Below are 12,966 nucleotides of genomic sequence, written 5' to 3'. Positions count from 1 at the left end.
TGCCAACCCTCCCCTTGTGGGTTCCATCACTCAGCAATGCACTTTGAAAAAGCATCTACAATCTTTCTGATTCCTTCCAACCCAAGTCTGACAGGCTAAAAGCACCTCCTCCTTCAATCCCAACTTTTGGATATCTATAATCAAATCTTTGTCCAACTTCTCTGTGTGTATACTTTATAGCTTTATACAAAGCGGATTACAAAATCCATACACAAAAACACAACACTAAAACCAAATCATTCCACAAAGACCTTAAAACTACTGCAAGCCAGGCCCCGTTACGCTTTTCTTTTTAAAACACAGCTCAACTCCCATACTTCATTTGACAAAAAAGACATAGAAACAGAGAAGAAAAGGCAGGAAAGGGCTACAGCCCATCAAGTCTGCCCACTCTGCTTACCCACCCCCTGTCTATGCCCTAATGACCCAATTTCCTTATCTTGACCCTCGTAGGGATCCCACATGGGTATCCCATTTATTCTTAAAGTCTGGCACGCTGTCTGCCTCGATCACCTGCACTGGAAGCTTGTTCCAATGAACAACCACTCTCTCTGTGAAGAAATAGTTTCTGGTGTCGCCATGAAATTTTCCGCCCCTGAGTTTGAGCGGGTGCCCTCTTGTGGCCGAGGGTCCCTTGAGAAAGAAAATATCATCTTCCACTTCGACACGTCCCGTGAGGTACTTAAATGTTTCGATCATGTCTCCCCTCTCCCTATGTTCCTCGAGAGTGTAGAGCTGCAATTTGTTCAGTCTCTCTTCGTACGAGAGACCCTTGAGCCCTGAGATCATCCTGGTGGCCGTCCGCTGAACCAATTCAATTCTGCGCACATTTTTACTGTAATGTGGCCTCCAGAATTGCACACAGTACTCCAGATGAGGATCTCACCATGGCCCTGTACAACGGCATTATGACTTCAGGCTTTCGGCTGACGAAACTTCTATTGATACAACCCAATATCTGCCTTGCCTTAGATGAAGCCTTCTCCACTTGATTGGCAGTTTTCATGTCTGCACTGATGATTACTCCTAAATCTCGTTCTGACGACGTTTCAACAATCTCTCAACTTGGTCAAATTCTCTTGCTGCCTTATATATATCGGAAGGTTATTCCATTCCGCTGGACACACACCAGAAAAAACACCTGCTCTGATCATCTGTAACCTTAACTCCTTTCTTGTTGGTATTGAAAGAACATAATTTTGGGAGCGCGGTATAACATGAGATGCTCTCAACGAAATATCTGGGAGCCAGCCCAAGTAAGCAACAGCAATTTATACCTTAAGCCAGTAAATATTCCGTTCTTGTCAACCTAGACCACGCCATCTTCTCTGTCTAAGACAATCCAGGTCACATCTTTCTCTCCCCTGGACCCAGCATCTCAGCTGCTTTAATGTTGGCTTTCACCTATAAAGCTATCCTTTCCAACCATCTCTATCTTTTCTAACTAGGTTCTCGCCTGTTCATGGGAGTCAGTAAAAGAAACAGCATTTGTGCGCATAGCTCCCTCACCCTCCTTTCATCCTTCTGCCTAGTTCTCCCATCTACCCTTATTTTCATTCTCTCTCCCTTGCTTGAACTGTTCTGCTATTGGTTCCCTTACCCTTTGCCCTAGGTACAAAATAAATACCTGTAGTTACATCAAAACCTTCCTTTTTTATTATAAGTTCATACATTATTCTGTCCGCATCACAAATATTTTGATTCAGTTTGTTACTGCACTATATCCTTGGAGCAAAGGACTGTACGGAGGACGCAGTTCAAGTTTATTATATTTGATAAACAGCATATCAAGATTATTTATGTGGTTTCTGCCCTTTCGATTGCACTGCACTGTGTTTACAATAAATTAAAATAATCTTAAAATAACTATAAAAAGAAAAGAACACCATATATCGAGATCCCTGAAAGCCCTCCAAAGAGGTCCACCCCCAAGCATCCACGCTTCTCAAAGACCCCTCCTCCCCCATACAGAAAGGGTGGTAGATACATGGAACAGTCTCCCGGAAGAGGTGGTGGAGACAGAGACTGTCTGAATTCAAGAAAGCCTGGGATTGGCACGTGAGATCTCTTAGAGAGAGGAAGAGATAATGGTTACTGCAAATGGGCAGACTGGATGGGCCATTTGGCCATTATCTGCCAACATGTTTCTATGACCTCACAAAGCAGGTGTAAAGAGCCTTAGCCAATAGTGGATGCTGCGGATGGGCCACTTGGCCTTTATCTGCCATCATGTTTCAATACGATGCCCTGATGTTCTAGGATAGAATGGGCAGGCGAGAGCCTCCGTTGGACGCTGTCTGCTGTTCCCAATGTCAATTGCTCTATATTGTAAACTGCTCTGATATTTGAAGAAAAAGTGGTGTATTAAATTTCATGAAATAAACAAGGGGGTGATTGGCAAACTTTTCAAGAGAGTGGTCACGTAGGACAATGGAGGTTTCACCTGAAGTTTGCTGATGGGGTCTGGAAACTCTGCTAATTTTGCTGCCTCTACTGGCTGGATTCAGCTGCAGGAAGGAAAAGTATGACAGGCCTTAAAATTGACCTAAAACATTAACAGTGTAAAGATGTCACTTGTGTCCCACAAGTGAAATTTCCTTTACTAGAATATACAAGTGTGACTAGAGAAAGCAAATTAGATATATACCAACCAGGGCTGTAGCGAGCTCTGTACAGGCAATGCAGCCGACAGGGTGCAAGGGAGTTGGGGGGGGGGGGCTCCCATTGCCTCCCCTGCTTGGCTGCGATGCAGTGGGCGGGATAGGAGCTCTAGGGGGCGTTTCTGGCTCGGGCCAGTCCTGATCCAAACAGCCTTCAGAAATAATCGTATGTCAGTGTTAATCTCACAGTTTGATTAGCACTCCATTAAGGTTACTTGGGAGGCAGTGCCAAGAGGACACAAGGGCTGCCCTTGAGCGCTTCCTGAAGATCGTGGCAGTCAAATGAAGGAAAAGAGGAGATGACGAGGCTCAAAAGTCATTTTAGGGAGTTTAAAATTCATAGCTGGAAAGATCCTGAAATTCTATTCTCCATTCCACTGCGACAGAACGCCAAGGTGTGCCGAGCAGGCAGATGTGCAAAGCATTTGTTCTGCAGGCTCCATTATTCACCAGCTCTGCTCCGCCCCTCCACTTCCCGATGAATAATTCATAGGCAGGCCATGTGATCCTGTCACTCTCTGAGCCTGGTAGGACCTGAGGCTATTGCATTACACATCGCAACACAAGAGTTGGTTTAAGCGATGAGGCAGGTCTCAGGAACGACTTTGGTCAGCTTGAATTTCCAAGTACAGAGACGCGAGGAGGAGGAGGGGAAAAGTTTGAGCGATGCCTTTTCCTTGTGACTAATGAACAGTTCAGAAGGGTCAACCTATTACAAGCACAACTATTTAATTATTAAATACACACAATCTCTGAGCAAAAGGGACAAGAGGAGAATGCGTAATGCTAGGGAACTGGACCCCGACCCTGCTGTTATTCCAGCAAAAGGATCGCACTTAATCTGCACGAGTCACATTTTCTCTTTCCTGCTTTCCATCCAGTTCCTTCTTCCTACATTCCAGGTCTCTGGAAGCTAAACCCTTTTGCGCTGCATCCTATTCTCTCCAACCTCTTCCACTCAGGATTCACCTACAGTATCACAACCTGAGCTGAAACTAGAAATGGGAAATGATTTGGGAAACCAATTCAAGGTGTAGAGTTTCCCCCATTTTAAGGAGCCCTGAAGAGGTCTGGGGAGCTCTACAGAGTCCCCCATCCAGTCCCCCACATTCCCTGCTGGCCTCCACAGCCCGTCTAAGTCACAGAATGCCTTCTCTAGGAAGGTAGCTGATGGCAAATGACGGTAAAGGGCATAAATGGCACCTCTGCCCTTACACCATCGATGTATGATGGATAAAAAGTGAAAACAGATTTTAAATAGCAGGCTCATGACAATAAGAACATAACAATTGCCATAGTGGGACAGACCGAAGGTCTATCAAGCCCAGGATCCTGTTTCCAGGCCCCGAGAAGCAAAACAGAGTCTATGCTGCTTATCCTAGTAAAAAGCAGTGGATTTCCCCAAACCATCTCAATAATGACCAATGAACTTCTCTTTTAGGAAATTATCCAAACCTTTTTTAAACCCTGCTAAGCTAACTGAGTTCACCACATTCTCTGTGAAGAAATATTTTTTTCTGGTTTCTTTTAAATCTACTACTTAGTAACTTCATTGCATGTCCCCTAGTCCTAGCACTTTTGGAAAGAGTGAACAAGCAATTCACATCTACCCTTTCCATTCCACTCTGTATTTTATAGACCTCTATCATATCACCCCTGAGACATCTCTTCTCCAAGCTGAAGAGACCTAACTGCTTTAGTCTTTCCTTATAGGGAAGTCGCCGCATTCTTTTTATTGTTTTTGTCGCTCTTCCCTGTACCTTTTCTAATTCCATTATATCTTTTTTGAGATACGGCAACCAGAACTGCACACAGTATTTAAGGTGTGGCCGTACTATAGGGTAATATAAGGGTATTATAACATTTTCATCTTTGTTTTCCATTCCTAACATTCTATTTGCTTTATTAGCTGCTGCCGCACATCGAGCTGAGGGTTTCAATGACACTTCGATCCTTTTCCTGGGCAATGATTCCTAACACAGAACTCAACTTCATACAGCTATAGTTCGGGGTCCTCTTTCCCACATGCATCACTTTGCACTTGCTCACATTAAACCCTATCTGCCAATGGATACAGGTACATCTGGATTATAATTATGCCATTGGTTTTTAAAAGATGAACTGGAAGATAGCACAAGGATGTTATTATCAACTTCCCGGTGGACGTGTTTGGGCAAAAATGAGAGCAGAATTCAAGAACTTCATTATCTTGCTATCATTGGCCACCGGGATAGATGGGCCATTGGTCTGATGTTACGATCATCTTCAACTGCTGTATATATTTTTAATGTAGTTTTTACAATTTATTGACTATTGCTTTGCTTCTCTTTATTAGCCAAGAAAATGTTCTAAAAAAGGTAATTAATAATAATGCTGAAGATCACACATTGTCTGCGATACTGCAGTAGGAGGGTAGACTAGTCTGCTGTCACCATTTAGTACAAGGGATCAGATAAGAATTGCCGCTGCTGGGTCAGACCAGTGGTCCGCTCCCGCGGCGGCCCCTAGGTCAAATACAAGAAACATTCAAAAAGCAACATCTCTGCATGGAGATAAGAACATAAGAATACATTACATTACGGATTTCTATTCCGCCTATACCTTGCAGTTCAAGGCGGATTACAAAAGATTTGACTGGACATTTTCCAGTGAAGATACAATTTTTTTTTAACAGAGGAGAGATAGCTGGATAGATTCCTAAGGGGACTTAGGGGTTGGATAGTAAAATGACAGTGCCGAACTGTGTGATATCGACAAAGAGAATACAGTTAGAGTAGGTAAGATTACCATCTATTTTAGGGGTCTGTTTGCTTGGAAGGTGTTTAGGTGGGTTATTTGGGGAAGAATTATCTGGAGGTAGGTGAAGAAGGGTTAAGATATTTGGATGAATTTTTTGAAAAGCAGGGTTTTGATTTCTTTTCGGAATGTTTTGAAGTCGTCCGATGTTGTCAGCAGATTGGAGATGGAATGGTTGAGTTTTGCTGCTTGTGTTGCCAGAAGGTTGTCAAACATTTTCTTGCGTAGTGTGCCTTTGAGTGGGGGAAAGGCAAAAGGGTTCGGGGTTCTTCTGTGTCTTGAGGTGAAGATCTGGTTTAAGCGGTTGTTTAGGTAGGAAGGGGAAGAGCCGTGTAACGCTTTGAATAATAGGCCTTCCTGGCTCTAGGGAGAAATCTGGCAGGAGAGATGGGCAGAAGAATCATTGAAAGAGTTGAAATTTCTTTAGAAAACTTGCATCCTGGAGGGAGCCTGCTTTATCCACCTTGACTCCAGGCTGTCACCAGCCATTTCTAATCTTCCTATGAATGTAGTTCCTGTCTTATACCTATCCTGGAGTTCCTTTCCCTACTTCCTTTTAGTTTGTATCAGTTTTTAGTGGTATAGTGAATGTCGAGTAAATGAAATGAAGATGTGCCATAGCACTCGAAGAAATTCAGACAAATTCAGCCCATCCATAGCATAATCAGTCCCACACCACAAGCTTGACAGTTAAGCAAATCGCTCCTATCAGCTTTATCTAGTGCCCTCCTGATCCATGGCACACACCCATGCAACATTCACTAGTTCCCCCAATGGCACAAACCACCTCCAACTTTCTCAATCCCTGGAACACCCAATCCCTTGAACATCCCCTACAAAGGTAACCACACACTCTAACTTGGAAACCCCCTATCTTACAACAAACAGATCTCCTCAGCATTATCTGGCACCTGTAGGGCACAGACATTGTTTTCAGCTTTCTCCAGCCCCTTCCCCATGGCACGTGCCCCTTCCGGTTTTCTCCATTCCTTCTCCATGGCACGTGCCCCTTCCAGCTTTCTCAAGCCCTTTCCCCATGGCACATGCCCCTTCCAGCTTTCTCAAGCCCTTTCCCCATGGCACGTGCCTCTTCCAGTTTTCTCCACCCCTTCTCCATGGCACGTGCCACTTCCGGCTTTCTCCAACCCTTTCCCCATGGCACGTGCCCTTTCCAGCTTTCTCCAGCCCCTTCCCCCTTTCTCCAACCCTTTCCCCATGGCACGTGCCCTTTCCAGCTTTCTCCAACCCTTTTCCATGGCACATGCCCCTTCCGGTTTTCTCCAGCCCTTTCCCCATGGCATGTGCCCCTTCCAGTTTTCTCCAGCCCCTTTTCCATGGCACGTGCCTCTTCCAGTTTTCTCCACCCCTTCTCCATGGCACGTGCCACTTCCGGCTTTCTCCAACCCTTTCCCCATGGCACGTGCCCTTTCCAGCTTTCTCCAGCCCCTTCCCCCTTTCTCCAACCCTTTCCCCATGGCACGTGCCCTTTCCAGCTTTCTCCAACCCTTTTCCATGGCACATGCCCCTTCCGGTTTTCTCCAGCCCTTTCCCCATGGCATGTGCTCCTTCCAGTTTTCTCCAGCCCCTTTTCCATGGCACATGCCCATTCCGGCTTTCTCCAGCCCCTTCCCCCCTTTCTCCAGTCCTTTTCCCATGGCATGTGCCCCTTCCAGTTTTCTCCAGCCCTTTTCCCATTGCACGTGCCCCTTCAAGCTTTCTCCAGCCCCTTCTCCATGGCACACATCCCTTCTGGCTTTCACCAGTCCCTTCCCCATGGCACATGACCCTTCCGGTTTTCTCCAGCCCCTTCTCCATGGCACGTGCCCCTTCCAGCTTTCTCCAGCCCATTCCTCAAGGCACATGCACCTTCCGGCTTTCTCCAGCCCTTTCCTCATGGCACGTGCCCCTTCCGGCTTTCTCCAGCCCCTTCTCCATGGCACATGCCCCTTCTGGCTTTCTCCAGTCCCTTCTCCATGGCACGTGCCCATTCTGGCTTTCTTCAGCCCCTTCCCCATGGCACGTACCCCTTCCGGCTTTCTCCAGCCCCTTCTCCATGGCACATGCCCCTTCCGGCTTTCTCCAGCCCCTTCTCCATGGCACGTGCCCCTTCCAGCTTTCTCCAGCCCTTTTCCCATAGCACGTGCACCTTCAAGCTTTCTCCAGCCCCTTCTCCATGGCACATGTTCCTTCCAGCTTTCTTCAGCCTTCTCCATGGCACGTGCCCCTTCCGGCTTTCTCCAGCCCATTCCTCAAGGCACATGCACCTTCCGATTTTCTCCAGCCCCTTCCCCATGGAACGTGCCCATTCCGGCTTTCTCCAGCCCCTTCCCCATGGCACGTGCCCCTTCCGGTTTTCTCCAGTCCTTTCTCCATGGCACATGCCACTTCTGGCTTTCTCCAAACCTTTTCCCATAGCACGTGCACCTTCAAGCTTTCTCCAGCCCCTTCTCCATGGTACATGTCCCTTCTGGCTTTCTCCAGCCCCTTCCCAATGGCACATGCCCCTTCCCCATGGCACATGTCCCTTCCAGCTTTCTTCAGCCCCTTCCCCATAGCACATGCCCCTTCCAGCTTTCTCTTGCCTCCATCTCTCTCCTGGCTGTGAGATTGGTGTGCAACTGCACATCAGGCCATACCCTTCCCTGTTATCCTGGGTCCAGTTGCTCTTTGTTGAACTGTGTGGGCCTCAGTATAACTGTACAGTTCAAAGGAACAATTTGGGCCAAGGCAGCAGAGGACAACAACGATGTGCAGCTTTGCACCTCCTTTTCAGGATTGCTGCAGGGAGAGAAGGTGCCAGGGAGACTGAGCCTTTGTGGTTGCCACCAGTGCAGAATTTTGCACTACGTAGTTGTACAGATTTCCCCCAGGAGTACCACAACTCCCCCAACCTGAAAGCCACCGACGTTCAATCCACTGAGATGACAGATAAGTTTTATTGCTTAACCATGCTGAGTATAAGGTTTGCTTTTTATAAAACTATGTTACTTCACAAAATGGAAAACTTATTATAATTTCTGTATACTCTTCCATGCACACACTGTTCAGCTCGCTAAGGCAGAGAAGCATGAAAGAGAAACCCAACCTGCTGATCCCAAGGGCCAAGGTTTGTGAGCACCCCCACTCTCCCAATGAGTTTTTATTGCTTTTCTATAAAGTGCTGCAGCAAATACTGAAGCATGACCAGTGACATGCACAAGATTGGGTTTTAGGAAGCAGTAAATGAGCTAGCTCTCGTGGGAAGCAGCCTGCTCAGGTTGTTCTTGCTGCTTCTAGCTGGGCTCTTTGCCTTGTTTCGATCAGGACAGATCTTAACGGAAGGAAGAGGTGGTGATGCTCCAGTCTACATAACTAAGAAGAGCTGATAAGAAACTTGTCCAGACCAGCCTTAACCACAGTTTGAAAGAATGTTCTCGAAATCTGCCAATTAGGGTCCCCAATCCAGGTAAATTACTCATGATTTTCTAGGGTCAGTAAAATAGCTTAACAGACCTTGCATTATACCAAACAGTAAACATTACAATGTACAATTAACACATTCACAGTAGAATTGCACCAAAATAGCTAAAGTCGTACTTTCAAACAATGCTCCTTTGTGAGCATTGAGATATTGTGCTTAGCAATTTCAGCTGCCAAACATTTTGGACTGGTTTTTACTTGGAAATAGATAAGAGCAATGAAATGGACCTTAGCAGGTGTACATTTGGATTTTAGGATTCTACTTTATATTGAATATTTTGATTTTGTGTACTGTACTTTATAATGTGAACTGCTAAGAAAGGTATGATTTCTGGTAAAAAAGGTTTCAAAAGAAGCCTTAAAACCCGGTTATTCAATTTTGTGAAATGCTTTCTTCTTCTATTTTTGTTGATTTAGATTGCTTTTTTATGTAATATTGTGGGTTCTTATTTGTAAGTGTATAAACTGTTTGACAATTGTTATTTTGAGGATTGTTGTCCACCTTGTACTGGCTCGTTGGCTAAGGGGATCATAAACACACACACACCCCTGAGATGATTTTTAACAGCTGACATCACGATACCCTTGAGCACTTTGTGGTTATTTGGGAAATGCTAGTCACGATTTGCATGTAGAAAACCTGGCATTTAGACGTCCAATTTTAGAAAGCTGGGCTTTCCATTTGCAAAAAGAAAGGGGTGTTGCTGGCTAAAACATACACATGAATTCCCATTTCAGAAGGATGGTTAGGAGCACAAAGATCAACATTAGGATTTCCAGCTATTCTCAGATAATCCTTTAGGGTAGATGTGAATCGCTTGTTTACTGTTTCCAAAAATACTAGGACTACGGGGCATGTGATGAAGCTACTAAGTACAGTAGTAGATTTAAAACAAACCAGAAAAAATATTTCTTCGCACAACATGGGTCTAAGGGGAGTACACATTGGCTTGGAGGTAGGCTTCAGAGGGTAGTGGTGAAATGACGGAGGTAATCAGTGGAGTGCCGCAGGGCTCGGTCCTGGGCCCGATCCTATTCAACATCTACATAAGAGACTTGGCAGAAGGGCTGCGAGGTAAAATAACATTATTCGCCGATGACGCCAAACTAAGCAATGTAGTGGGCAAAAGCACAACAGACATAAATTCAATGTCCGACAACATGATGCACGACCTACTCCTACTGGAGCGCTGGTCTAGGTCCTGGCAACTCAGCTTCAATGCCAAAAAATGCAAAGTCATGCACTTGGGCAGCCAAAATCCATGCAAGACTTACACCCTTAATGGCGAGAACTGAAGTAGAACGAGACTTAGGGATGATCGTCAGTGAGAACATGAAGACTGCCAATCAAGTGGAGCAAGCTTCATCCAAGGCAAGGCAAATCATAGGTTGCATACGCAGGAGTGTCATCAGCCGTAAGCCTGAAGTCATTATGCCATTGTATAGATCCATGGCGAGGCCCCACCTGGAATACTGTGTGCAATTCTGGAGGCCGCATTAACGTAAGGATGTGCTGAGACTGGAGTCGGTCCAGAGAATGGCCACCCGGATGATCTCAGGACTCAAGGATCTTCCGTACGAGGAACGGCTGGATAAGTTGCAGCTGTACTCACTCGAGGAATGCAGAGAGAGGGGGGTGACATGATCGAGACATTCAAGTATCTCACGGGCCGCATCGAGGTGGAAGAAGATATCTTCTTTTTCAAGGGTCCCGCGGCAAGAAGGGGGCATCCGTGGAAAATCAGGGGCGGGAAACTGCACGGGGTCACCAGGAAATTCTTTTTCACTGAAAGGGTGGTTGATCGCTGGAATAGTCTTCCACTTCAGGTTATTGAGGCCAGCAGCGTGCCTGATTTTAAGGCCAAATGGGATAGACACGTGGGATCTATTCACAGAGAAAGGTAGGGGAGGGTCATTGGGGGCCGTGGCCCTTATCTGCCGTCTATTTCTATGTTTCATTAATTAAACTCTGGAATTCATTGCCAGAGAATGTGGTGAAATCAGTTAGCTTAGCGGGGTTTAAAAAAATGTTTGGCTAATTTCCTAAAAGAGAAGTCCATAGGCCATTATTGATATGGCTTGAGGAAATCTACTGCTTATTTCTAGGATAAGCAGCATAAAATCTGTTTTACTACTTGTTACCTGGATTGGCCACTGTTGGAAACAGGATAGTGGGCTTGATGGACCTTTGGTCTATCCCAGTATGGCAAGTCTTTGGAGAGATTGGGGGAGGCTGTTCCCCCTCTCCCCATGAAATCAATAGTCTGCACCTATCTGGTTTCTGACTTTTACATGAAGTTCCTGATGTTGTCAATTACAAAATGGGTATTTGCTGCTGTGGATATTTCAGCAGAGGCTTTTCTAAACTATGACCAGAATCTCGAGGGTGAAGAAATGGCAACTGGATAGTGGCTTTTACTGCTTTCCCTGCAGAAATTTGCCAAAAGGAACTCTCTTATTAATTGCCAGATGGAGCCATTTATGTCAAGGAAAAGAGCAGCTCACGGACAGACTCTCATTGCAACTTAAAGAGGAAGCAAGCCACAAGCAGGTCCTCAATAGACATCCTACCCCAAAGACTTATGCTGCATTACAATGACAACTACAGTGTTTCCTTCTTTATTCATTCAATTTTCTAGACCCAGGGGAGCTCAGAACGGTTTACATGACTTTCGAGTATTTCTCCCTGTCTGTCCTGGTGGGCAATGGGGGAATTAAGTGACTTGTCCAGGGTCACAAAGAGCAGCTTGGGCTTGAACCCACAACCTCAGGGTGCGCCACACTCTCCTTTCTGCCCAGCACTGCAGTATATCAGAGAAGAGGGGGAGCCAAAAAAGCAACCCTTGCCCAAGCCACACATTTCCTCTGCCCAAGGCCGTGGAGACCATTCCAGGACCTCCCTGCTTTCAAAACCACCATTTGTAGCACTGTTCTTCTGCTGTACTCCTGGCTTGACTACATTTCTTTGAGGTCCTCAAGGCCAACTATTTTCAAAACCAAGTCCAAAGTGTTCACTGCATCTTGCCATAGGTCCAGCCTAGCCATCTCTGGGCAGAATAAGCCAGGATTCTCCCTGCTAATTTCTCTTCTCCTGTCCCATCTGGTGTAAGAGAGCATCAATTAACATGAGTGTGCTCTGTCTTTAGGGCCTTGAGACAGAGACTTTGGCAGGGAGAAAGGATCTGCAGCCGAGAGCCAGAAACCAGGCAGTAACAGCTCTAAACTGTGCCAGACGACTTGCTCGAAGGGTGTTGGGCATTGTGCTTCATTAGGAAACAAAATATAAGCTTTCCACACCATTAGGAATGACTTTAGAAGCGAAAGTACATAAGACAGCGACTCACCTCATCAACAATGCATTGCAATAACTGGAGAGGCTAGAGTGGAAAGGAGAGCCAGGGAGGAGGGAGAGAGACAGTGTTAGCTTCTATACAATATGGAAAAGGAGAAAAAAATCATTAATGCAATAGAATATAGCAAGATTAATCAACAGCAGCAAACTTATAAAACACTGATGCTGGGGATGTTCTATTATTTCTAATGGTACCTAATGTAATACAGGCCGTTAAAGGTTTGCATTTGCTTCAAAATGCAATTTGCTAAGTTTAAAACAGGGCGCTCAAGCATGCAAGAGGAGCAGCCATCAGGAAAAAGAAAAGTGATTTTTTTTCTGAAGTCATAAAGCTTACCATTAAAGAACCCTGGTTCTTCTGAATCTGAAAAAAGAAGGCAATATGTAATTAGCATGTCATAATCAAAATGACTCACTTGGACACATTATGATCACTGAGAGAAAATTATTGCATTGCTGGTGGCAATTTGTGGGCATGTGTTAACACAATTTACATAATGAAAATACACAAATGTTAATAGCTTGCCTCTCATTTATAGGCAAAAGTCAGCAGAATGCTAATTTCCCACAACACTTTTTAGCACCCTCCAGGTTGTATTAGAATAGGGAGGGGAAAAACACCCCATAATCCATTTGAAAAAGGGCTCTTTCCCATTCAGATATAAATAATGCTTTCTATTGTTAGATTGTGAGCACTCA

At 45.3% G+C, this 12,966-nt stretch overlaps 1 protein-coding gene across 7 annotated transcripts in view; it reads right to left on the bottom strand.

Annotated features, from left to right (window-relative positions):
* The window catches only part of MAP2K5 (mitogen-activated protein kinase kinase 5), a 229,552-nt gene that overhangs the window by 58,526 nt on the left and 158,060 nt on the right, over positions 1 to 12,966 (bottom strand). For all 7 annotated transcript variants that reach the window (XM_033920062.1, XM_033920063.1, XM_033920066.1 and 4 more), the window contains 2 exons: positions 12,605 to 12,631; positions 12,260 to 12,292 (listed from right to left, as the gene is read on the bottom strand). In XM_033920062.1, coding sequence (XP_033775953.1) covers positions 12,260 to 12,292; positions 12,605 to 12,631 — 60 coding nt within the window. The remainder of the gene's footprint in view (positions 1 to 12,259; positions 12,293 to 12,604; positions 12,632 to 12,966) is intronic.

This window comes from Geotrypetes seraphini, chromosome 14, assembly GCF_902459505.1.
Source record: "Geotrypetes seraphini chromosome 14, aGeoSer1.1, whole genome shotgun sequence".
NCBI classification, from domain to species: domain Eukaryota; kingdom Metazoa; phylum Chordata; class Amphibia; order Gymnophiona; family Dermophiidae; genus Geotrypetes; species Geotrypetes seraphini.
The sequence above is the reverse complement of the archived record's forward strand: the minus strand, read 5'-3'. Positions and strand labels throughout refer to the sequence as shown.